General features: G+C 44.7%; 1 protein-coding gene across 1 annotated transcript; it reads left to right on the top strand.

The window, feature by feature from the left end:
• The first annotated feature begins 13,864 nt into the window (after positions 1-13,864).
• On the top strand, positions 13,865-22,631 carry Treml4 (triggering receptor expressed on myeloid cells like 4). The gene is made up of 6 exons (XM_038343260.1): positions 13,865-14,004; positions 14,204-14,548; positions 15,263-15,313; positions 16,780-16,837; positions 20,517-20,649; positions 21,654-22,631. Exons 1-6 carry the CDS (start codon positions 13,938-13,940, stop codon positions 21,792-21,794), a joined length of 795 nt encoding a protein of 264 aa, XP_038199188.1. The 5' UTR covers positions 13,865-13,937; the 3' UTR covers positions 21,795-22,631.
• The last annotated feature ends 4,279 nt before the right edge of the window (positions 22,632-26,910 follow it).

Genomic DNA, 26,910 nt, shown 5'->3' with positions numbered 1-26,910 from the left:
AAAAGGTTAAAGTCTTTAAAGAGACAGAGTACAGATAGTTATAGATTAAAAGAAGTAAAGTGATAGAGTAAAAATAAGCCACGTAAAAATGGAAAATTCACAGAGAGTCTGGATTATGTATTTTGTTGTGTTTTCTTTGATTTTTTTGACTGTAAAGGAGCTAAGTACAGAGAGACATTTCATTATATGGGCTGCCAGGCTAGACCAGAATGGACATCTTAACGGTATGACTTTAGGATTTGGATCTAAGAACATGATGCTTTGGAAAAGAGTTTCTTCTTTTGTTTTCACAGAGGACGAGACTCTGTGGATTGCTTCTATCCCAATATGGTATGATAGACCACGCCCTCCTGAAAGGTTGCTGTGAACATCTTCAAAAAAATTACTTCACTCAACTGCCAACTGAGAGGAACCTAGCACACAGGTTACACCATGAAAGACCTAAATAACAGCGCCCCCCATTCAGCAGGAAGCAGTTTGGAGAGAAAAAACTGCGCCCATTTTCCCAAATATTGCTTATAAATGTTCTTTTACATTTAAAGGGGGAGATGATATAGATATGAATAATTTGCATTGGTATGGATTTTAAGGTCAATTTGTTATATGTATATGTATTTCTGATCTTGATTAAGCTATTGTGATTGTAGTTCATTTTAAAAACTGTAATGTATAATTAGGAAATATAGGTTGTCAATGGATAATCATTGATAATAGTTAAGCTTGTAGTCATGTTATTAGATTTTCTAGATATGTAGAGATATATTTCAGTTAGATAGACATTCTTCATATCTTTCAAAGACTGCAGAATATGGCATTTAATGTTTTAATAACTTAGGGTTTTTCATGACAATGAGACACGTCTGCTCCTGGCAGCACCAATCTACTTCGAAAGGAAGATGGGCATCGAAGAGGCTACTTATGGAGTTTGTTAGCCATTTGGGCAAGAAACTGCTCTTGGCTGGACTGTTCCATAAACTGGACACAAAGAACCTGCAGAGAGAGGACTGCTGAACTTGCCTAAAGGTGAGATGGTCTTTCGGAGTTCCTGATTCATGAAAGAGTCTGTGAGACGTTCTGCAGGACACAGCAGAAAGTGACTGAACTGTCTTTGGAATTTCCTGCTTCATGAAAAAGTCTGCTGGACACTATGGGCCTGAAGGCTGAAGATGGATGCCCCAACGGTACAGAGGAACTTTGGGTGACTGTCTAGGCAGCGAGTTGTCTCTGTCATTTCTAGAGTTTTATAAGTTACTTATTTCTTGTTTACTTAGGTAGCATTGTATCCTTCTGGAGTCTTTGATGGAGTTGAAGAATAAATAGATAGTTATAGATTTCCTTAGTTATGATAAAAGATAAAATAGATTTAAATATTGTAACTGTAATACTTGCTTGATAACTGTTTTGTTATATGTAATTTTGCTATGTTAAAGTTGAAGCCTTTCTTTTTTGTTTAAACAGAAAAAGGGGAAATGATGGAGGAGAGTTATCTGTCTATGTTTCTTTCATTGGTTAATTAATAAAGAAAACTGCCTTGGCCCTTTAAGAGAACAGAAAAATTAGGTAGGTGGAGTAGACAGAACAGAATTGTGGGAACAAGGAAGTAGAGTTGGGGATACGCTTCAGGCAGTCGCCATAGGAGTCTCCATGCTTCTCTCCGAGATGGACGCAGGTTAAGATCTCTCCTGGTAAGCCACACCTCGTGGTGCTACCCAGATTACTAAATATGGGTTAAAGGAAGATATGAGAATTAGCCAATAAGAGGCTAAAACTATGGGCCAGGCAGTGTTTAAAAGAATACAGTTTCCGTGTAATTATTTCGGGTGTAAAGCTAGCCGTTGGCCGGGTGGCAGGACGCAGCCCCGCCGCTTCACACTACACAGGCCCATACTTGAACTGAATTACACAGGATTTGCAGGTACAGTTGAGAACTGGAATGTAGCTCACTGTTGAGCATTTGCCTAGCACGTGTGAGGTCCTAAATTTACTTCACAGCACTGAAGGAATAACAAGCAAAGCTCACCTTGGGCTGGGGAGATAACTAAGTCTGTAAAGTGCTTACCAGGCAAGTATGAGGACCTGAGTTAAGCCCAGCACCTGTGTAGAAAGCTGAGCATGGTCTTGTAGTTGCCTATTGTCCCCATGCCGGAAGGAGAGGCGGGGGGTTCCTGAAGCTCTCTTGCCAAGCAGCCTAGCCTAATTAGTGAGACCCCAGTCCCAAAGAAAGACTTTGTCTCAAAAAGGAAGGGAGTGGACAAAAAGCCAAACAAGCAAAAATCCCCAAACAGAGAAAACAACACGACAGAGGCTGAGTGTGGTGGTGGGGTCTTCCGTGTCAATGCTGGAGGGGCAGAGGCAGGCAAATCTCTCGTTTGAGGCCTGCCAGGGCTACTTAGTGAGAGCCTATCTCAGAACAAGCAGAGGGCTTGAGGAACACTGCGGTTGACATGCCCCTCACACCAATATGTACACACAGAAGAACTGACCCAGTGAAAACGCCACATGGTGAGAGAGGGTGGCAAGTCCTACTGAACATGCGACAGGAGAATCACATGGCCCCCGGAACGGAGACGTTGGCTTAGCTCTGCAGTTGGGCAGCTCCTCTGCCCTCAGCTCAGGTCCCTAACCTGGACGCACTCTTGAAACCCGTGCAAGGGCTAGTTCAGCAGCCCGTGACGGAAGAAAGAGCTGCTTCAGGGAGTAGCAGAAGAGCCTAGATCTCTGTTTTCTGCCCTGAACCTATTCCGTGACCTTGGGCATGCCCCTTACCTCAGTAAGCACCTGTCAGTCTGGCTCTCATTATGGCGTTTGATAGCTGCCATGTTTTGGGTTCCTCTGTATTTGTAATTCACACCTGCCAAGTCTCCCTGCTCCCGGCACTGGGACAGAGTTTGGACCCACTTTGTCTGAATCCACTCCACTTCCACCTAGTCCTTTTTCCTGAAGTCTTAATTAAAAGGCTACAAGAAAAACCACTGAGAACGCCTGAATCCGTCATCTCGCACGGGAGCTCCATCGGGGTCAATACAGGATGAACTGAAATAATTCTCATATCCAAACCAGGTGGGGCAGAAAGCAGGATGTGACAACATCTACCTTCACCTTGTCTCCAGGGATAGGAGAAACCTTACGCCAAGATGGCTGAGAAATGGTGTCTTGCACCGGTTTTCTCTGCCTGGAGGGATGGCGGGAGGAAAGGAAATAACCCTCTACTGGGGGCGCCTGCGGGGGTAACCGGAGCCGTCTGCAGGGAACAGTGCACTCGGCCAGGTGCAGTTACTGTTTTGTTTCTGTTTTAACTAGGTTGCAAGTCTTTCTTCTTCCCTCCTTCCCTCGCACCATCCCTCCCTTCCCTCCGCTCACCTCCTCCTTCCCTCTCTCCCTCCTCCCCCTGCTTCCCATTCTTCCTTCTCTCCCCTCCTTCTTTTCTCTCCTCCACTAGTGAGAATGGAACATAAGGCATGCTAAATGCCCTGGTTGGCTTATAGTGTCATCTTGATACAACCAGAAGTCACCCAGGGAGGGGGAGTCTCAGCTGAGGGAAGGCTCAGATCGGAGTGGCCCGTGGCTTCATCTGCAGAGAATTGTCTTGATGGTTAATTGATGTGAGAGGGTCTAGCCCACTGTGGGCGGTGCCACCCTAAGGCAGGTGCTCCTGGGTTGTATAAGCTGATCCATCCATGGCCCAGCTGCAGCTATAGTCTGAGTCGAACTCTGTGCCTCAGGTTGCCATTAGGGCCCATACAGAGGCCTGGGATATGGGCCAGAGCCTGTGGCTTGGGTGGAGTCAGGGGGCCGGGCCACAGCTGGGGCCATGCAGATATCAGTGTCCTGTGCTACCACTCAGGGGCAGAGTGTCATTTGGGCCTATGCTACTGCCAAGGACCACGTCTGTGTCTGTGGTCCTGTAGCGGCCATGGTCTGAATTGACATACGTAGCTATGGTTTCCATCGAGCGTCATGAAGAAGTCCGGGGTCAAACCAGCCACCTGAGTCTTGGCTGGTGTCTGAGGACCAGGATGCATCCATGTCTGGGTGGTCTGCGTTGCTCTTCAATGACATGGCGACATCTTGGCCTGATCTGAGCTGCAGCTGAGGGCCATGTCAGGGTCTGTGGCCCCACTGCAGCCAGGGTCTGCACTGATGTCCGATGCTCCTGCTACTATTGAAGGCCATGCAGACATCCAAGATCAAGGGCTAAGTTAGTATCTCAGGGCCACACTATTGCTAGAGGCAGTGGTGAGTGACATCCAGACCAAGCTGCTGCTGAGGACCATGTTGTGGCCCATGGTCCTACCGCGGCTGGGGTCTGAGATGAAGTCTGGGTCTTGCATTGCCACCAATGGTCACATAGAGGCCCTGGGTTGGGGTTGCAACCTGAAGCCTTGGTGGTGTCCAGTGGCCATACAGCTGCCAGAACCATTCCTGCCTGAGTGGCCATTCCCTCCACCCAGAAACAGGATGTCATCCAGTCTAAGCTGCTGACTAGGGCCCATCTGGGTCCATGGTCCAGCTGCAGCTGGGGTCTGTGTTGATGGCTGTGGCCTTAAGAATCATGTAAGATGAAATTGGAGGGCTATATTGAGCTGGTCCTGCTCTCTCTGCCCTGGGAAGCTGACTTGGTCTTTTTCAGCCACTGCACTTGGGAGAGATGCCCACACCTCTTACCACAGGTGAAGATGAACCTATCCTGAAGGCATGCATATAGGGGAGCTGACTCTGCCCCCACAACTGAGGAGGGTGGTCCCAGTGGCTCAATCTGACCTGCCTGGTTAATACTCAAGCCTACAACTGGTCCTTGGGTTGATCTAGCATCTACCCCATTTAGGTCCCGCTGGAGCCCATGAAGGGACTGGTCCTGTGGAATGATACCCTCAAGATCTCCAAGACTCAGGGCAGCCACAGGACACCCCGGAGGAGCTCTGGTGAGGACCACTGAGGATGGTGTCCCAGAAACCGGAGGCTGTGAACCAGACCAGTGACTCATTGCAATGAACATTTGCCAGTCAAGCTGATGGGACAAAGGGGTACACTCTATGACATGCCAAAGTCTCCGGTGCCACTGGGATGGAGGAAGAGAGGATGGAGAGGCAGGAGAGAAGGAGAAGCAGAGATTTCCTGTTCCTGGTGTGGTTTTTATTCTGTTTTGGTTTAATGGGGGTTTTTGATCTTGTTTTTGTTTCTTTGCTTGCTTGCTTACTTTGTTTTGTTTTCTTTGGGGGGGTCACAATAAGAATGAAGAGGGGGATATGGGAAGACCTGGAGGTGAAGGGAATTGGGGTGCATGATGTGAAACCTCAGAGATTCAATAAAGAAGTTAGAAAAAAAGAAAGCTGATGGAGCATGAACCAGAGTGAGCAGGTTTATACATAGGTGTAGAAAATAGCTCAATTTGGGAAATAACCAGGCTAGCTAAAGGATAAAACAATTATATTTTTATTTATTATAAGGGTAAAACTCACAAAACAGGAACGAGAAGTCCAAGCTCAGTGATCTCTCACAGGAATCACACACACACAGAGAGAGAGAGAGCGAGAGCACCTGGGCTGTTTTACTCCAGGTCCCAGAAAACCACGCCTTAACTTGGACCCACCTCTTAAAGATAATTGGCTAGCAAGGTTTCCCCATCACCTCTCCCTTTTGTCTAAACAAGAGCAATCTAAACCCAATACAAAACTATGTACAGTAGGAACAGATATCAAGTATAAAATTACAAAAACATAAGCAATATTAAGCAAGGAACACATGATAAATGTTTTAATAACCATTCTGTTTTAAAGAGTCTAGATCTTGCATTGGAAATAAGCTTGGCTAAATCATAAGAGGAAGGTAACTACAACTATCTAATCTTCAACCCCATCAAAGGCCTAGTGTAACTAACGGGCCATTTTCAGAGGCAGGAAACTTTTCAGAACTGTCTTACCCTGTCTTGGCAAGGGTTGGCAGTGCTTTTCCTTGTGTCCTGCTTATCTAGTCCAGACACCATGTACTTTGTCAGTGGTTGAGTCATGGGCAGTTCCTTTCCCAAAGGCCAATTGTACCAAGAAGAAAACAAACTCCTAGTGGAGTGTCTTTTGTGCTCAACATTCTCTCAGGAATAGATTGATTTTGTCAGGAGCAATCGTGTCTCACGTCAACAGGACCATAAGTCATTTAAATGCCATGTTCTATAGATCCTTGAAGTAGTTGAAGATTACCTACCTGGACAGGATACAATCTCTATGTATCTAAAGAACCTAACTATTCTGACTATATGTATAACAAACATGAACAACTATTGACATATAATACTTAATACCTGTATAACTTAAAGACTAAGACTTGTCAGAATACTAAATAATCTGTAAAAGAATGTGAAACAAATGAGGACAATGACCTCAAAATGTAAACAATGTATAATTATCTTTTTAGAGGTAAGAATAATATATAATGCAATATGAAAATATATCCTAAAAGTTGTATCAGTATACAAAATGTCCTAAACAAAGGTAGAAACATGCATGTATACAATCTAATAGAATAACTTTGCATAGGTATACAAATATTATAAACAGAAATAACAAATATAATTTGAACTTGTATCAATGTACAAAAACTATACCAATGTAAATTATCCATAAATAATAGCTCACAAGTATTCACTCTATTACCCACTATTATTATCCCCTCACTTTTTTGAGGGGGGCACCAATTGTAGAAATTAGCTCAATTTGGGAAATAACTAAGCTGGCTAAAGGATAAAACAATTATATTTTTATTTATTATAAGGGGAAAACTCACAAAACAGGAATGAGAAGTCTAAGCTCAGCGGTGCCCGTGGTAATCACACAAAGAGAGAGCACCTGGGCCATGCACCCATTTTACTCCTGTCCCAGAAAGCCACACCTTAACTTGGACCCACCTCTTAAAGATAATTGGCTAACAAGGTTTCCCCATCAGATAGGCCTCTGCTTCAGTTCCTGCCATGACTTCCTTCAGTGACAGATTGTGGCCTGGAAGTGTCAGCTAAATAAAGGTTTTTGTGTCCTTTTGGCCACTGCGTTCTATCATAGCAACAGAAAGCAAACGAAAGTCAAGGAGATAAGTGTCCTCTCACTGAGTTTTGTCCGCATCCATTTTTTAAAAAACCATTAATTTAGAGCAGGGTGCTGCACAGTTGCCCAGCTGACTTGCAATTGTAGTTAGACTTTCTTGGACCTCCAGCTCCCAGATAATGATACAGAGAGTTCTTATTAAGTATGGAAGCTTGCTCTTAGCTTGTTCCCAACTAGCTATTACAACTTAAATTAACCCATTTATATTAATCTGCATTCTGCCACCTGACTCATTTACCTCTTCTCAGTATAGTACACCCCACTTCCTCTGTGTCTGGCTGGTTAATCCCACCTCTCTGATTCTTCCCCCAAGTTTGTTTCTCTCCCTGGAAGTCCCACCTATCCTCTCTTGCCTAGCTAATAGCCGTTCAGCTCTTTAGTAAGCCAATCAGAAGGCAGAGACACATCTTCACAGTGTACAAAAAGTGTATCCCACAACATGAAGTCACTTTGTAGTCCAGGTTAGACCTTTAACTTTTCATCTCTTGCTCAGCCTCCTGAACAGCTGGTACTACAGCCACCAGACAGAGCAGGTAAAAAGGTTCTTTTAGGGCTGATGCTAACTGCCTCAAAGAGCTGTTGACCTTGGCTCTGGATGGTGAAGTGGAGCACACGTCTTTCACTTTTGAAGATCTGATTAACATTCTTCTCCTATCAGTATATATAGTCTTCTGAACTTGGGAGAGAGTCCCAACCAATGGGAGAGGTCATTTCCCTTCATGGATTATGGGAAATTTCCTTTTCTTTCTTTTACCCTTTCACATGAGGGAGGACAGATATGGGACCAAATACACAGAGAAACCTAGATTATATGTAGCTCTCTGGCAGTGATAAGTGTTGTGTGGTTCAAGTGTACTGTAGCAAGTGAGACCTAGGGTGGGGATTCTAGAGGAGAGACAGACATCTGCAGAGGGCAAGAGAAAAAGTGCTCCTTCCCTGGTGCTTGAGCACCGCTGTCCTGGTTACTTGCCTCACAACCTGACACAAGTTCGGATCATCTGGAAGAGAGAACCTCAACTGAGAAAATGCCCCATCAGATTGGACAAGATGGAAGCCTGTGGGGCATTTTCTTGATTAATGTTTGATGTAGAAGAATCCAGTCCATTGTGGGAGGTGACACCTGGTGCTAGTTGCATAAGAAAGCAGGCCCTGAAAACCTTGGGGAGTAATCCGGTAAGCAACACCCCTCCAAGGCCCCTGTTTAGTTACCACCTCCAGGTTCCTGCCTTGATTTCCTTTCTGACTTCCTTCAATGAAGTACTGTTACCTGGAAGTGTAAGATGAAATAAACCCTATCCTCAACAAGTTGCTGTTGGTCATTATCTTCTTAGGGTTACTATTGCTGCGATGAAACATCATGACCAAAAAGCAAGCTGGCAAGGAAAGGGTTATTGGGCTTATACTCCCACATTTTAGCTCATTATTGAAGGAAGCCAGGATAGAAACTCAAACACGGCAGAAACCTGGAGACAAGAGGCCATAGAGGGGTGCGCTTACTGGCTGGCTCCTCATGGATTGCTTATAATATCGCTTAATATCAATGGTCTCAATTCACCTGTAAAAGAACACAGGCCAAGAGAATGGATACAAAAATAGGATTCAGCCTTCTGCTGTATACAAGAAACACACCTCAACCTCAAAGACATTACATCAGAATAAAGGGCTGGGAAAAGGTTTTCCAATCAAAGGACCTAGAAACAAGTGGGTGTGGCTATCCTAATATTTAACAAAAGTGATTTTAAACTAAAATCCATCAGAAGAGATAGAGAAAGACACTTTATACTCATAACAGGAATGATTCATCAAGATGAAGTCTCAATCCTGAATATCTATTCCTCTAATATAAGAGCACCCACATATGTAAAAGAAACATTACTAAAACTTAAAATCACACATCAAACCCCACACACTAATAGTAGGAGATTTCAACACTCCTCTCTCACCATCGGTCAACCAGACAGAAGCTTAACTGGGAAATAAGAGAACTAACAGATGTAATGAATCAAATGGACTTAAAAGACATCTATCGAACATTCCACCCAAACAGAAAAGAATATACCTTCTTCTCAACACCTCATGGAACATTCTCTAAAATTGACCACATACTCGGTAACAAAGCAAACATCCACAGACACGAAAAAAATTGGAGTAACCCCCTATATCTTATCTGATAACCATGGAGTAAAGTTAGAGTTTAACAACAACACTACTCCCAGAAAGCCTACAAACTCATGGAAATTTAACAGGCAACTACTGAATCACCCCTGGGTCAAGAACAAAATAAAGAAAGAAATTAAAGTCTTCCTTGAATTCAACAAAAATGAAGGCACAACATATCCAAACCTATCGGCCACTATGAAAGCAGTGATAAGAGGAAAGTACCCACATAAAAAAACAAAACAAAACAAAATAAAAACAGAGAAAGCTCACATTAGTGACTTAACAGCACACCTGAAAGCTCTAGCACAAAAAAGAAGCAGACTCACCCAGGAGGAGTAGAAGACTGGAAATAATCAAACTGAGGGTTGGAATCAACAAAGTAGAAATACAGAAAACCATACAAAGAATCAATGAAACAAAGAGATGGGTCTTTGAGAAAATCAACAAGATTGACAAACCCTTATCCAAACTAATCAAAAGGCTGAGAAAGAACACTCAAATTAACAAGATCAGAAATGAAAAGGGGGACATAACAACAGACACTGAGGAAATTCAGAGAATCATTAGGTCTTACTACAAAAACCTGTACTCCACAAAATTGGAAAATGTAAAAGAAATGGACAATTTTATAGATAAATATAATATACCAAAATTAAATCAAGACTAGATGAACAATTTAAATAGACCTATAAACCACGGGGAAATAGAAGCTGTCATCAAAAGCTTCCCAACCAAAAAAAGCCTAGGGTCGGAGAGTTTTAGTGCAGATTTCTACCAACTTCCAAGGAGAGCTAATACCTATACTCTTCAAAGTATTCCACATAGTAGAAACAGAAGTATCTTTTTATAAGCTAAAAGTTATAATCTATAGTTACCCTGATACCAAAACTGTACAAAGACCCAACCAAGAAAGAGAATTACAGACCAATCTCATTCATGAACAGGGATGCAAAAATTCTCAATAAAATACTGGCAAACTGAATCCAAGAACACAATAAAAAAAATCATCTATCATGATCAAGTAGACATCATCTCAGAGATGTGGGGCTGGTTCAGCATAGAAAATCTATCAATGTAATCCATCATATAAATAAACTGAAAGAAAAAATATATGATCATTTCATTAGATGCTGAAAAAGCATTTGACAAAATTCAACACTCCTTCATGATAAAGTTATTGGAAATATTAGGGATACAAGGATCATATCTAACTATAATAAAAAGCAATATACAGCAAGCTGACAGCTAACATCAAATTAAATGGAGAGAAAATCAGAGCAATTCCACTAAAGTTAGGAATAAGACAAGGCTGTCCACTCTTTCCATATCTCTTCAACATAGTGCTTGAAGTTCTAGCAATAGCAATAAGACAACATAAGGAGATCAAGGGGATTCGAATCAGAAAAGAAGAAGTCAAACTTTCGTTATTTTGCAGATGATATGATTGTGTACATAAGTGACCCCAAAAACTCTACCAGAGAACTCATACAGCTGATAAATACCTTCAGTGATGTGGCAGGGTACAAGATGAGCTCAAAAAAATCAGTAGCCCTCCCATACACAAAGGATAAAGAAGTTGAGAGGGAAAAATCAGAGAAACATCACCTTTCACAATAGCCACAAATAACATAAAGTATTTTGGGGTAACACTAACCAAAGAAGTGAAAGACCTATTTGACAAGAACTTTAAGTCTTCGAAGATAGAAATTGAAGAAGATACCAGAAAATGGAAAGCTCTCCCATGCTCTTGGATAGGAAGGATCAACAAAATGACAATCCTACCAAAGGCAATCTATAGATTCAATGCAATCCCCATCAAAATCCCAAAACAATTCTTCACAGACCTTGAGAGAAGAATAATCAACTTCATATGGAAAAAAAAAACACCCAGGCTAGCCAAAACAATCCTATAAAATAAAGGAACTTCTGGAGGCACTGCCATCCCTGACATCAAGCGTTATTACAGAGCTACAGTAATGAAAACAGTTTCATATTGGCATAAAAACAGAGACATTGACCAATAGAATCAAATTGAAGACATGGATATTAATTCACACACCTATAAACTCCTGATTTTTGACAAAGAAACTAAAATTATACAATGGAAAAAAGAAAGCATTTTCAACAAATGGTACTGGCATAACTGGATATCAACCTGTAGAAGAATGAAAATAGATCCATATCTATTACCATGCACAAAACTTAAGTACAAATGGATTAAAGACCTCAATATAAATCCAACCACACTGAACCTGATAGAAGAGAATTTGGGAAGTAGCGTTCAATGCATGGGCACAGGAGACCACTTCCTAAGTATAAGCCCAGTAGCACAGACAATAAGAGCAACAATAAATAAATGGGACCTCCTGAATCTGAGAAGCTTCTATAAAGCAAAGAACACAGTAAATAAGACAAAAAGGCAGCCTACTGAATAGGAGAAGACCCTTGCCAACCCCACATCAGACAAAGGACTTATCTCCAAAATATATAAAGAACTCAAGAAATTAGACATTAAAATTCTAAATAACCCAATTAAAAAATTGTGTACTGAACTAAACAGAGAATTCTCAACAGAAGAATTTCAAATGGTCCAAAGATACTTAAGGACATGTTCAACTTCCTTAGCTATCAGGGAAATGCAAATCAAAACAACTCTGAGATACCATCTTACACCTGGCAGAATGGATAAAAACAAAAACACTAATGATAGCTTATGCTGGAGAGGATGTGGAGTAAGGGAACAGTCATCCATTGCTGGTAGGAATGCAAACTTGTGCAACCACTTTGGAAATCAGTGTGGCAGTTTCTCAGGAAATTGGGAGTCAACCTACCTCAGGATCCAGCAATACCACTCTTGAAAATATACCCAAAAGATGCTCAATCATACTACAAAAGCATTTATTCAACTATTCAAATGTTCATAGCAGCATTATTTGTAATAGCCAGAACCTGGAAACAACCTAGATGCTTCTCAACTTAAGAATGTATAGAGAAAGTGTACATTAGAGTACTACTCAGTGGTAAAAAAAACAATGACATCTTGAATTTTGCATGCTAATGGATAGAATTAGAAAACACTATCCTGAGTGAGGTAACCCAGACACAAAAATATGAATATGATATGTACTTGCTCATTAGTGGATTCTAGCCATAAAGAAAGGACATTGAGACTATAGTTCATGATCCTAGAGAAGTTAAGCAATAAGGTGAGCCCTAAGAAAAACATATATAAATCCACCTGGAAATTGGAAGCAGACAAGATCACCTGACAAAATTTGGGAGCATCGGAGTGGGGGTAAAGGGAAGGGGAGAAGGGGAGGGTTGGGGAGAACTTGAGGGAATGGGATAGTGGAGATAGAGGAAGGACAGTTATGAGAGCAAGGAAAGAGATATCTTGATTGAGGGAGCCATTTTGGGGTTAGCAAGAAACCGGACTCTAGAAAAATTCCCAGGAGTCCACAAGGATGACCTCAGCTAAGACCCTAAGCAATAGAGGACTGAGGGGCCAATGACAGTGGCACAGGGATTTGTCTCTACTGCATGTACTGGTTTTTGGGATCCTATTCTCTTTGGATGTATACCTTGCTCAACCTAGATGTAGTAGGGAGGGCCTTGGATGTTCCATGGGGCAGGGTGCCTTGTCCTCTCTTAAGATTGGAGGGGGTTGGGGGTGAGGCTGAGTGGAGGGAGAGGGAGGAGAGTGGGAGGAGGAAAGGAAGTGGAAATTTGGATTGGTAAAGTTTCATCACATGACTTTGGGGGACACCGGCCTTCAGCCCCCCATCATGGAATCCTTGCTCGTGGGAGGTCATGCTCTCACCTGGTGTTTATTTATTCTACCATCTTCCTACATTAACCTGGACGTGTTAGTATTTTATATTTTGAATATAAAGTCTAGTGTCATTATTGCTAGGTGGTTCCAGCATGGGTCACCATTTCTTCCACACACTTTTGCGTGTGGAATTTCTGCAGGTTTTCCATTCTCTTTGCTCACCCGTGCATCCCTTCAGCAAACACCAGTTGCAATGGTCATGAATCCCCACCTTCCTTTCTCACCCCGAAGGGATTGATCCCTCCTGACTTCCCTTCTGGTAACCTTTCCTTGGCACTCCTTTCCTTCCTAATAGCACCCCTCGCCTTCTCTAGGGGACCATCCTTACAGCCTGGCATTGGAATCTGGTGACTTACAAATCTTCCAGGATAAAAACTCATTGTTGCCTGGGAGTGAGGCCTCCGACTTATCTTAGGGTGAGCATACCCAGGACTCTGGACACGCCTCTAGTGGACTTTGACCTTTCTCTGGGAAAAAGAAAAGAGGAAGGGGACTTTTACTTCACATAGTTATTTTTATTTTTTGTAGTGATAATGAAGGAGTGTGATTGGTAGATGGTGTAGAGGGACGGAGATGGGGATATAATGAGCAAAAGGAAGGCAAGGAATGGGGGCAGGTCTGAGGCATGAGGGCTAGAGATGGACCCTGTAGCTGGGGCTCCCCAGTCCAGGCCTGGCTGCTGTTCTTCTCATGGGCCCCCAGTGCCCGCCTACCCAGGCCAACCACTTCCCCAATCAAAGCCCTGGTTCTTCCTTAAGTATTTACTGCTCACAGATTCTGAGAAGTGTGGAGACTCCTGCCCAGTCCAAAGCCTCCCTTCTCCTCCTCTCCTCCACTGACAGAATCAGCGGGGCATGGCTTGGAGGGGCTCACAATTGCTATTCGCCCCTGTGCTGCTGCTGCTGCTGCACCTGGCCTCAGGTGAGATGGTTCGGGGCTCAAGGGGTTGAGGAATGAGTCTAGAGGACAAGGGTCAGGCAGGAATCCGGCTGACCCTGTGACTGGGCATGACTTCAGAGCCACATTCTGAGTTGATGCGAGAAGTCACCCCGTCTCAGCTCTCCTAGCCCTGTAAGCAAAGTATCCAGCTGGGGCTCTGACCTGACGGTTTGTTGTCCAGGTGTCTGGGGGTCGACAGTTGTTTCTGAGGAACTTCACAGAGCGGTAGGACAGAACCTCTCTGTGAACTGCAAGTACAAGCCTGAGGCAGGGCCTTACGTGCCGAAATCGTGGTGTCGTCAGACATCTCCAGCTAGATGTAACAGAGTGGTCACAACCTCCCAGCCTTGGAGGGCCGACACAGAATCACAGTATACAATCTTGGACAAACCTGAAGTCGGCCTCTTCATCATCACCACCACTCGGCTCACGGAGAAGAACTCAGCGATCTACTGGTGCGGACTCTTTAATGTTTCCCACAATAAAATCATAGTTCTCCGAAACATCAGCCTGGTGGTGTCTCCAGGTGAGGGTGAGGTCCTTCTCCTAGGGACCAAGGGAAAACCTGTATCACTTCTCCCTTGTCTCTGTCAGCTCCAACCCTGCCACCTGCTCTGACTGAGGGGCACAGTATGCCCTGGCCCCTTGGACAGCTTCCTTGCTGTGGCACTGAGAAGGGATGTCTGAGTTTCATAGAACAGGGACCTGCAGTCTCTCCTGACTCTTTTATTTTAGCCTGGCATGATGCAACTTTAATCCCAACATTTGAGAAGCAGAGGCAGGTGAATCTCTGTGAGGTAAAGGCCAGCCTGGTCTACAGAGTGAATTCCCGGCCAACCAGAGACCCTGTCTCAAAAAAAAGTGGGAATGTTTTTATTTTAAATTATATGCACCCATGGGCACAAGCCACATGTGTACCAGCGCCCATGAGGCCAGAGTGTAGGATCCCTTTGAGGCTAGACTCACAAGTGACTGTGAACACCCAGTGTGGGTACTGGGAACCAAACTAAGGTCTCTGCAGGAACAATCTGTGTTGTCAACGGCTAAGCCGTCTCTCCAGCCCTTTGGTTCTCTTTCACACACAGGCAACCCGTGCAGACCCTAAGGTGCAGATCACTGCTGGCCCAAGGGACCCCCAAGGACCTGCTCTGAGCTCTCCTATATCCCATCACTCTTTGGGGGTGGGACTGGATTCCCCCTTCAAGATCCCACACAGTCATCATCTCTTTTTCTTTTACAGCCATGCCCACTCTTCCTCCACGGACCAGCGTCGGGCTCCAAACGAGGATAGGTAGGTTTATGAGGAGGAATGATAGATGGCCAGGAACACGGGGAGCCTGAGACTCAGTGGGGCCTTCCCCTTGGGTGGATCCTCTAGGGACTGGCAATGAGGAAGCTCCATTCAGGGCTTCGGATACAGAGAGGTGAAGTGTGCTGCCTGGTCCAGCTCCACCCACTTCCCGCTGGGAGGCCAGGTTTGATGTGTGCATAAAGATCCCTGGTCCAATCTGAGCGGGTTTCAAAACCAAACCAAGCCACAACACACATCACTAAACTACTAGGGGCACAGGAACGAAAGCCGCAGTGAGATCATCTCCCTCTAGTAAGGATTACTCTTCCCCAAAAACCAAGAGGTAACAGGCACAGGGAAGACATGAAGAAAGGAAACCCTGTGGTTAGTGGGAATGTAAATTAGTACAATCATGAAGACAGCCTGGAAGTATTGTGTCCTACCAGCCTCTGGTCCCAGCTCTTGGGTGGTGGAGGTGGGTGGATCTCAAGTTCACTATTTTGAGCTACACAGTAAGTTCGAGGTCAGCCTGGGCTACATGGAAATTTGACGTTAAGAAAATTCTACCTGTGCGTGGTGGCATGCCCTTTAATCCCAAGCACTCAAGAGGCAGAGGCAGGTGGATCTCAGTGAGTTTGAGGCCAGCCTGTTCTATACAGAGAATTCCAGGCAAGTCAGAGCTACATAGTGAGAGTGACCTTGTCTCAAAAACTATCAAACAACATCAACAAAATGCTGATGTAAATAGACATTGGAAATTGATGGGTGGACACCAGAGGCTGAAAGAAGAGTGATGAATGAGTAATGGGGGCTGTGTAGTAGGAGCTGCGGGCAGGCCTGCTTTTTGTCCTGCCTGGCTCCCGCACTGCTAGCTTAAAACCTGAAATAACTACACACAAATTGTATTCTTTTAAACACTGCTTGGCCCATTAGCTCTAGCCTCTTACTGGCTAACTCTCACATCTTGATTAACCCATATTTATTAATCTGTGTAGCACCACGGGGGGTGGCTTACAGAAAAGATTCTAGCCTGCATCCATCCTGGAGAGGAGAATCATGGCGACTGCTTGAGGCATCTACCTCACTTCCCTTCTTCCCAGCATTCTGTTCTGTCTACTCCACCCACCTATGTTCTGACCTATCAGGCCAAGCAGTTTCTTTATTAATTAACCAATGAAACAACAGATAGATAGAAACACTCCTACATCAGGGCTGTGCTAGAGTACTGATTTGGAGTGGGGGAGGTTGAGGTTAGGGGAGGCCAACATTTAGCACTGATGCTCTTATATACGTAAAAAAATTTAAGTATAAGCTGAAGATTTTAGGTGCAGGTATCCCTGGCCTGAGAGGCTTTGAGATGGGGTTCCATCTAAAACCCTTCTCTACTTTCTCTCATGGTTCTTGGGACCCAGTCTTAATCTCGGTCCTGGTCTTCTGAGCAACCACCATCTTTGTGTCCTTCTTAGTTCTGACCACTTCTCCAGAGGAAACCACTGGCTCTTTCACCGATGGCTCTCAGCACAGGTGAGTCAGGTGTCTTTACAGGGAGGGTCATGGAACGATGCCTAGGGAGCTCACGCGGTCATCATTCTAAGGATGGCTGGACATCAAGATCTACAGAGGACCTCCCTGGTCCAGATGCGGAGGTGGAGAAAGAAGGACAGCAGTTGGGTCGCAGGTCCCAAGCATTGGAGGAGCCATAGAAAAGACAGAGATCCAAATGAATTGGAATCCCTGTAAGGAAGGATGGAAAGGCAGACATAGTTGAAGAAAGAATAGACATACATTTTGCAGAATTGTAGGAAAAGGAAGGGTTACAGACTCATATAGGGCTAGGGAGATGGCTCCATGATTATAGAAAGGATCTGCTATGTGAGCATAAGTACCCGGGTTTGGGTCCCAGGCATCTACATAAAAGCTGGGGGTGGCAGCATATGCCTGTAATCACAGTGCTGGAGGGCAGAGACAGGCAGATCTCAGGGATCGATGGCCAGCTGGTCTCACCAACCAGTGAGCTCTGAGCTAAGCAAGAGAGCATGTCTCAAAAAGTAGATAAAGATGCTGGACTTTGAACCCTGGCCAGCTCGCTCTCTGTGTCTCTGTCTCTCTCTGTGTGTCTCTGTCTCTGTCTCTGTCTCTCTGTCTCTGTCTCTCTCTCTGTGTGTCTCTCTCTCTCATGCATGCACACACCCTCACAACACACCACACACCCGTCTGAAGGCATTGTCAAGTGGGGAACTAGGAGCCATGCCCACAACATGTAAGGCCACAGACAAGCAGACCGGCCCCCGTAGGCTTTATTCATCACTTAAGAGTGTCAAGACAGAACATTCTGGAAACTTCCAGGTTATCTACAAAAGAACAAGAATGAGATTCCATATAGAATGTAACAAGATGGTTGAAGCTATCAGACCCCCGTGAGTAAGGAAAGATGGTGAGACTGCTATAGAGTAAATGAAGCTTTTTTTTTTTTGAGACAAGGTTTTCCTGTATAGTACTGGATGTCCTGGCATTTACTCTGTAGATCAGTCTGGCCTTGAACTAAAAAGTCTACCCGCCTCTACCCCCAACCCCAAGTGCTGGGATTAAAGGTGTGCACCACCACCACTGGGCTTAAATGGATTTTTAAAAATGAAGACCAGGAAAATTTATTATTTATTATTATTATTTATTATGTTCCTTTGAAAAGTATAGAATATTGCTGTCATCGCCAAAATAAAATACATAAACAGCATCAGGGAGATAGAGGCACGTGGAACTCTGTGAGTTCAAAACCAGGCTGGTCTAGAGAGCAACTTCTAAAGCTAGAGCTACACAAACAGCAAGCTCTAAAAAGAAGCAACAAACTGAAACAGAAAATACCCAACCTACTTCTCCAAATCCAACAAACAAAAAAGAACAATAGAACTTGAAACAAGAAAATCCCCAGAATCAAGTAACTGTTGAGTCTCTCCAAGACATAGGCAAGGCTGTCAGATACAAGATCAATAAAGATAATGCCTGGGTTCAATTCTCAGCACCCACAACAGGCTTACAACTGCCTGTACCTCCAGTTCCTGAGATCTGACACCTTCTCCTGGCCTCCGTGGGCAGGCACCTGGTACATACATGTGTGCAAGCAAAATGCTCGTACCAAATAAGATAAAAATAAATTTAAAAATGTTACCCTTGAGAATAGTGCGGTACAGGCACAGGGAGCGTGAAGTGAGCCTGTCATGGCCACACATGCCTGTAATCCCCATATTGGGAGGTGGAGGCAGGGGATCAGGAGTTAAGAGTTATCCTGATCTACGTAGAGAGTTTGAGGCCAGCCTGAGCTACATAAAATCCTATTATTAAATACAAAAGGAGGGAACAGGGGACAAGACTGCATGCAAGCAGATTTGTGTAAGTGCAGGGACAGACTGTAACATAAAGTAATACCCTCAAACAGTTGGGGCAAGGTCCTGCTGTTTGGAAGACTAGCTGCAGAACTGAAGAATGAACCCCAACTGGATCTTCCATTGCTATACACAGCCTGAATCCCAGATTGATTCAAATTGTATACCTAGGAAAAATAAATTAGTTAATTTTGTAAAAGGCAGATGAGACCAGACATGGTGGAACACTTCTTTAATCCCAGCACCCAGGACCCAAAGGCAGGTGGATCTCTATGAATCTGAAGCCAGTGGTCTACATAGAGAGTTCCAGGACAGCTAGGGCTACTTAACAGAGAGACCCCGTCTCAAAAAACCAAAATAAATAAATAAATGAAAGGCAGAAAACTATCTGGACAAGGAGGAGATTTTTGCTTGTTTTTTATTTTTTTTAATTTTTTGCAGAAAACTTTAAAATCACACATCATGGGGGAATTAAATAAAGTGGATTACGGAGGGCAAATTCTTTTAAAAAAAAGATTTTACTTATTTATTATGTATACAGTGCTCTGCCTACACACCAGAAGAGGGCACCAGATCTTGTTAAAGATGGTCGTGAGCCACAATGGGGTTTCTGGGAATTGAATTCAGGGCCTATGGAAGAGTAACCAGTGCTCTTAACCTGTGAGCCATCTCTCCAGCTGCTCGGAGGGGGAATCTACTCAACCAACAACTCTATGGAAATCATTCACAAGCAGACAGCAGACTAAGAAAACTTAATTTTAAGAAGCTGAAAACAAACACGGCCGTGCAATTTATGGTTTGCAAAGAAAAGATGGCAACCCCAGTGGGAAATGGCAGGAGACAAGAAAGATAATTAGTGGAAGAGAAAATCTGAAAGGCATACATACATACATAATACATACATACATACATGTTCACACTGCCAATGAGTTAAAATTACCAAGAGTCACATCACACCTTGACAGTGACCAAAGCAGCGGGCACGCAGAAGTACTTCCAGCTGGGACTAGGACAGGATCCTGAACCCTGAGCACAGTCGGTGGTGGCACAGACCCCTCCCACCTGTGAGAAGGCAGAGCCTCCTGGGTTTCAGAACCTCTTAAAGATCAGCCAAAGTTTCACAACCCCAAAGATGAGCTCCAAAGACTGCCCAGTTCTGGACCAGGGTCACTAAGGAGTAGACAAGGTGACAACCCAGGTCCCCTTCATAAGTGGCTCTCTGTGACCTCCTCTCTCGCCTGCTGAGTGCTGGTCACCTCCTCTCAGCAGACCTGTCTGTCTCTGTGGCTTCTGCAGCCCCTGCTTCTGGGCCAGCTTGATCGTTTTCCAGTTGAGCCAGAGAGGAGCTTCCTTCCCCTAGCTGTTCAGATCCCCAGCCAGTTTTTTTACCCTTCCAATTGGGTTTCTTTTTTAAAAAAATATTTTTTATTATGTATACAGTATTCTGCATGCATGTATGCTTTCAGGCCAGAAGAGGACACCAGATCTCATTTTTAGATAGTTGTAAGCCACCATGTGGTTGCTGGGAATCAAACTCTGGCCCTCTGGAAGAGCAGCCAGTACTCTTAACCTCCAAACCATCTCTCCAGCCCCCCAGCTGTGTTTCTTATAAGTGGGTTTCTTATAAGTGGGTTTCTTATAAGTGGGTTTCTTATAAGTGGGTTTCTGCTCAGGCTCAGAGACCCCATGGCTCTCACTCCCACTCAAGTCCATTCTCCCTCCAGCGCTCAGTCTAGGTCCTTATGCACATGAACCGCAGGTGGGGGCACTCAGAAGCAGATGGTGTCTCAACACAGGCTCCTCTTTCTGCTCTCTGCCTCCAGAAACCAGAGTTCTTCTTCCACTGCTGGCGGGGTCTCCCCAAGGCTTCTGGTCTTCGTGCATTATGGACTCCTCCTACTCAAGGGCCTGATGCTGTCAGTTCTCTGCGTGGTCCTTTACTGGAGAAGCTGCCAGGTGAGTGGCCTGACTTGGGGTGAGGGTGCTCTGTAGGATCCAGCGAGTGATCGAGGATAACTGTAGTTTCAGTTTCGAGTGAGTGTGTATTAAGTACACAGCAAGCCGAAGTAAAAGGTGAAATACCAGTTAGTAGTAGGGAGAGCAAACCATCGCGAATCCCGGCACTTGGAACATCCCCCAAACTGAGGGAGCCCACAGAGGCAGCAGCTGGAATTTCCAAGAGTCCCCAGCAGAGCAGTGTCTGAACGAACTCTCAGGTGAGGCTTCCAAAAACAAATAGAAGACAGATACCATCAACTGTAGAGCTCACAACATCCCACAAAATCCAACTGGGGAAGAAGTTGAGGCAGCCAGCTTTCTCTCCCCGGATCACCTTCCTATGGCTTCTCTGCCCCTGCATCTAACAATAGTAACTTCTGCAGATGTTATCTTTGGCTGTCCCCCGGAGCAGGACGTTTTACTCCTGGCCTGCTTTTGCTATTCCCTTCCCTCCCTGCTACAAGGTTAAGAGGGCCAGGCCACTGGTACCCAAACAAGAAAGAAGCCTTGGAGGACACTTTGAAACAAACTTGCTTCATTCTGAATGGGGCAGGATAGAGTCTCATGTCCATAGGCAGCTCCTCGGTGAGCTCAAACACCACACATATACACGCACATGTACCCCCTCACACACACACGCACCACACACACATATATACATGCGGACACACATGCACACATACACACACATACATACATACCAGTGTAATGTATGTCACAGGGGCCATAGAGCTGGGGCCATGACTGTCCCAGAGTGTATACCTGGGAAGATGGATGGAAGTGTTAGTTCTTGCAGCCTAGCCCTCAGACAATATTCTCCCAGGAAGAGAGAGGCCCAAGGCTCTTGTGGGAAGGCTAGGGAGTGAGGAGGAAGGGAGAAGCTGCCAGATGGCAGTCCTGGGCCAGGAGAAGGCAGAATAGAAGGCCTTTGCTTTGTACATTTTCCCTCCTTTCTTCCTCAGGGGCGTGAGTATGCAGCAGAGACAGTGACAATGGAGGTTACGGAATATGCCAGCCTTCCTGACATCTCGGAGTCCTTGGGCACACGTAGCCGCATCTCAGAGTATGAGAAGAATGCTTATTCTCCTAACCCTGCCCAGTGATCAGAGCTACCCAACTGCTGTGTACTACAGCCCTACTGAAGCCATCAGGCAAGCACAGGGAGACAACCGCACGTCCCCACTTAAAATCACCAGCGAAGACTGTCACTTTGGTATCCAGCACCTGAAGATTCACACACACCCCCAGCACGCATCTCCCCCAAGCTGACCCAAGTTAATCTGCACTGGGTGTCAGACCCTCAGTACCCAACACCCTGCTCCCCAGTATCTCTCCAGAATCCTACACTGGTGCTTTCTCTCCCAAAACTCTCTTGGTCTCTCTCCTGCCTCTTTGGCGTTGCTCACCAGCCCTGTGTGTGTCCTCTTGTGCTTAAGTTCGGACTTTTAGAATGCATCTGAGCAGAACACGGTAATGCCATTTCCCCTGGACTGCCTCTCCTCTTGCTCTAGATTCCTTAAAATGAGAGAAAAATAACTTAAATATACAAGAAAGGTTGTGATCTGCAGACTACAAACAGAGGAAGCCAAGAAGTTAAAGGAAAAAAGTGGTTTTTAAAAGGACAGAAAACTCCCCCAGACGGCTCATCCAGCGCACATAGGCGCTGACCACCAGGGGGCAGTGTGTGTTGGTTTAGCGAGTGAGGCAATTTCATCTTCACATAGAAAGTCTGGTTGTACAAACTCGTGGGAGGTGTGGGTAGATAGGGGAACCCTTTAGGGAACAAAAACAATGTCACATCCATTAACCAAGAAGAAGCCAGAGTGATCTTCGGCACAGGTAACGTCCAGTACAGCCTGGACACCGGACATTGAACATGGATATTGCTGGCAGCAGCCATGGCAAATCCACCACGAAGACTGCACATTTTTTCTCTCTCTCTCTCTTTGATGTGTGGGAAAATAAAATACAGAAATTTCTTCACAGATATTTCAGCTGATACCACACTACTGCTGCCATCTATCTGGGCACACACTTTCACTGTGTTTATCCTTCTTAGCCTCGTTCTTTATTTCCACTCGATGTCTTCAAACTGAGGCCGTTACTCTTATGTGTTTGATATGTAATCCTGAACTTGTCTGAAATCTTACAAAAAGAGGCATTTTTTGTGTGATTGTATTTCTTTTTGAGAGAGAGAGAGAGAGAAAGAGAGAGAGAAAGAGAGAGAGAGAGAGAGAGAGAGAGAGAGAGAATGTGTGTGTAGGTACACGTGTGTGTATACATGCACACATGAGTGCTTTGTTTATAGAGATCAGAAAAGGGCATCAGAACCCCAGGAGCTGGAGTCACAGGCAGTTGTGAGATGCTGGAAGTGGGTACTGGGAACTGGACTCCAGTCCTCTGTAAGGATAGTGTGTTCTCTTGACCACGGAGCTGTCTCTCCAGGCCCTGTGCCTCCATTTTTAACTTCCATAAAATAGCATGATGCACTTTCCCCCACATGGTTCTCCTGCCCGGATACCCTGTCACTGCTTCCCAGTGCTGCCACATACTCCATTGTAAGCATGGTCCCCACAGGGGAGAGCCCTGGAGCCCAAGGGTGCATGTGCTGCTTTGCCAGCTTATCTTTACACGGCAATCAGTCCTGTGGTGACCACCCCAGCAAACTCTCCTTCAGAATTTATACCCAGAGCAGTTCGTAGGATTTCAGAATCTGAGCTGCTTGTGCCCCATCTTTGTTTCCTGAACTGGACAACTGGAGATTACACTTCCTGTTCATCTACAGGAAATAGGCAGCACCATTTGTGGATTGGTCTTCAAGAAGAAAATGAAGGGATGTTGGGAGCACGAAGGTCCTCATGCCCACAGGTCACCAGGGAAAACAGGAAAGGTAAGCATGCAGAATTGTTTTTCCAAAGAAGGATGTATAACCTGCTTTTCCATCCAGAAGGCTTGGAATTGGAGGTGATTGACAACCTGGTGATCTGCGTTATCTGTAGGGCCAGGCCGTCTCAAACTCCCACAGCTAGGACCACAGGTGGCTAATAGCCCAAATGCCCTCTGTGTTATCAGTACGTCTGAGGCCACTCCAGATCCTCCCCTGGATGCTCAAGTTAGCACAGTAGCCTATCCTAGAACCCATGTTCTTGAAAGAAATGGCATGTACCCTGAGTCGGCTTTCGATGTAATTATGCCTCCTTCTGCACAGGGGATTGTATCATACCAGGACAATTTTTTTCCAGTTTGTGCTGTGTTTAAATATGCTGATGGTGGTATCAAACCCCCGAAGTTTGATCATGCCCAGCTAAGTCAGGTTGAACCAAGTTTTCTCTCTTTCTTTCTTGTTCACGGGCCACTTTACTGCTAACTGTGACACGTGCAGGGGCCCCAACAGTAGGAGGGACCTCAGGTGGTTTCTGCTAAATGGTTGTGTTGTCAAACTGCCTTCATATGTTTATGTGTATGGATTTGTGCTGCTCTTAACCACGGTTAGAGGAGCAACTTTTTGCTGTGGACAGTAGTTAATGCTGAGATTCATAACTGGTCAAAGGGCTGAGAACAAGAGAGGAAATGACTGCTGAGCCCTAATGGAAGATCTCTATTAATCTTTGCCCTAAGCCTCAGAAAACATCATGTGAGAGGGAGCAGCAAAAATGGTAAGAGCTTGGGGCTGGGGATGAGTGCTGTGAATGCTGCCATCAGGACAGGACAAGGCAATTGCACAGAGCCCACGGCAGCTCTGCTTACCTTCACAAGATCCAACTAGTCAACATTCTGGCATGGGGAGGGGAGGGGACTCACAAGGCTCCGCCCCTTACTGAGAAGCCATTTTCAGTTGATGGCTGCTTGGGGAGAGAATCAGCTATGCACACAGGGGCCATACTAATTAGACTCAGTGGCTCACAATAGAAAATATTAGGGGACACTTGTCGGGGTGGCCGTGCGAGGAGACCCACAGGGAGGATTGGAACTCATGGAAAATGGCTGGGCTGTTGGCAAAGCCAACCTGAGTGAGCGTTGGAGGGGCAAAGCCCCGAAGACTGCATGTCCTGAGGACGTCATGTTGTTGCTGAGCACAGCTCTGCTGCCTTCGTGGTCACTGCATCCCTCACACTCTATGGGCTGTACGAAAACTCCCAAGGTTTCTAGCCCCTCAGTGGCCACTGGTACTGGTACTTACAATAATAGTGATTGACTTTCTCTAAGCATTGCTTCTGGGGCCGATTAATGATTCAACCATCACCCTTAGAAAGAATTTAGACATGTAGTAAGGTTAGGTTAAGGAGTTTTTGTTAATGGCTTTGAGGTAGAAATCTTCGGGAACAATATAACGTTTATAAAGGCATACGTTTTAAGAGTTGAGCGAGGAACTCGTTGGGCTTAGGGGACAGCAACAATGGCCGCCTGGCTAGTACAGACTAACATACCTTTCTTGCTAGAACGGGCTGGTAATTAAAGGCGATGATTAATTCCTTGTACCTATTTCTGCCCTTGCTTCCTGATATGAAGTAATTAAAAACTGCTGAGGAGTGAGTATGCACTCTGCGGACTCAAATAGAAATGACTGATTGTTTTCATATGTAAAAGTTTAGATTTGTGATTCTTTTAAGATTTTTTTATAAGGTTACCTTTTGAAATAAATAATAAAATGATTGGTCCTTTCTCTGTAATTGCAAAATGCAGCCTGTCAGTAAAAGAACTGGCTGAGAAAAATATATTGCTTGCTTACATCCTGTTAATCTGTAACAAGTTGCTTAGACTTGAATGTATGTGGATCTTGGGAATAATTTGTTTTTTGCCCATAATATGTACAATGTAAATCATGTAAGGGATATGGAAAACATGCTGTTTTTTTGCTTGTATTCATTGTAATCATTCACTTAAAAGATAGAATGTAACTACATTGTAATTTTTATATTGCTTGAAAGATTCTAGTGGGCTATATAAGCTGTAAGTGAAAAAATAGAGTTAGAAGGAAGACACCAGGAAAAAGAAGGGAAGCATCAGGGTAGAACAGAGCAGATAAAAGACAGAGTAGAACCAGCAACAGAAAGAATATTTGAGAAAAGAAGCCTTTAATCCCTCAGAGAAGAAGTCTGTGTGCTTTTTTGCCGACTCTGCATCTGGTTCCCAGTCTGTCTGACCTGCAGAAGGCTGGGCCCTCTGCAGACACGAAATTGAAAGGGGTGTGTGTGTGTGTGTGTGAGGAAGGCTTAGGGGTGTTTGGAGGAGGGAGTGAATCTGTTTAAAATACATTCTACACATGTATATGTGAAATTACTGAAGAATAAATAAGAATTAATAAAAGAAAAGTGGGAATGAGATCAAATACAACTAAGTGATGCACAAGGCACGAGATATATGACTCTCTCCATTCCTGTACATTCTTGGAAAAGTTCGTGTACAGATAGCATGTAAGTCCAAACACAAGTGTGTCGATGTCAGCACAGTTGGGCGTGAACTGTATACGGCTGAATACAAACCATTCTTGATTAGTTAAAACAGTTACTAAAAATTTTGCACGGTTCCTCCTGGGCTACCATATGTTATCTGGGAAATCAAGGTCCCTTCTTGAGGTCAATAGTTTCACTAATAAAAGATTTTTTTTTGGTTTTTCGAGACAGGGTTTCTCTGCAGCTTTAGAGCCTGTCCTGGAGCTAGCTCTTGTAGACCAGGCTGGTCTCAAACTCACAGAGATCCTCCTGCCTCTGCCTCCCGAGTGCTGGGATTAAAGGCGTGCACCACCACCGCCCAGCTTAATAAAAGATTTTAAGAGAACTGGAGAGTAGGCTCGGTGGTTAAAAGTGCTTGCTTCTCCCAGAGGACCTGGGTTCAGTTCCAGGCACCCATGTTGGATAGATCACAAGTAACTCCAGCACAAGTAACTAATCCAGAATTAGATACTCTCTTCTGGATTCTGCAGACCCTGGAACACACACACAGACACACAGACACACAGACACACACACATGCACACATGCACACACACATAGACACACACAGAAACACACACACAGACACACACACAGACACACACACACACACACACACACATGCTGCTTGCTAGTTTTTGTCAACTCGATATAAAATAGAGTCACCCTGAAAGAGGACGTCTCAGCCGAGGAATTGCCTCCATCGGATTAGCTTGTTGGTGGCATTTTTGTAAAATCGATGGCTGATGTGGAAAGGTTCGGCCCACTCTGAAAAGCACCAGCCCTG

This window comes from Arvicola amphibius, chromosome 9 (genome assembly GCF_903992535.2).
Source record: "Arvicola amphibius chromosome 9, mArvAmp1.2, whole genome shotgun sequence".
NCBI lineage: Eukaryota > Metazoa > Chordata > Mammalia > Rodentia > Cricetidae > Arvicola > Arvicola amphibius.
This window is presented reverse-complemented; position numbering and strand designations above follow the sequence as displayed.

Coding starts and splice junctions, on each gene's coding strand:
- Treml4 (XM_038343260.1), top strand. CDS start 13,938: ATGGCTTGGAGGGGCTCACAATTGCTATTCGCCCCTGTGCTGCTGCTG. Junction 14,005..14,203: donor GCTGCTGCACCTGGCCTCAG/GTGAGATGGTTC, acceptor TTTGTTGTCCAG/GTGTCTGGGGGTCGACAGTT. Junction 15,314..16,779: donor CGGGCTCCAAACGAGGATAG/GTAGGTTTATGA, acceptor TGTCCTTCTTAG/TTCTGACCACTTCTCCAGAG.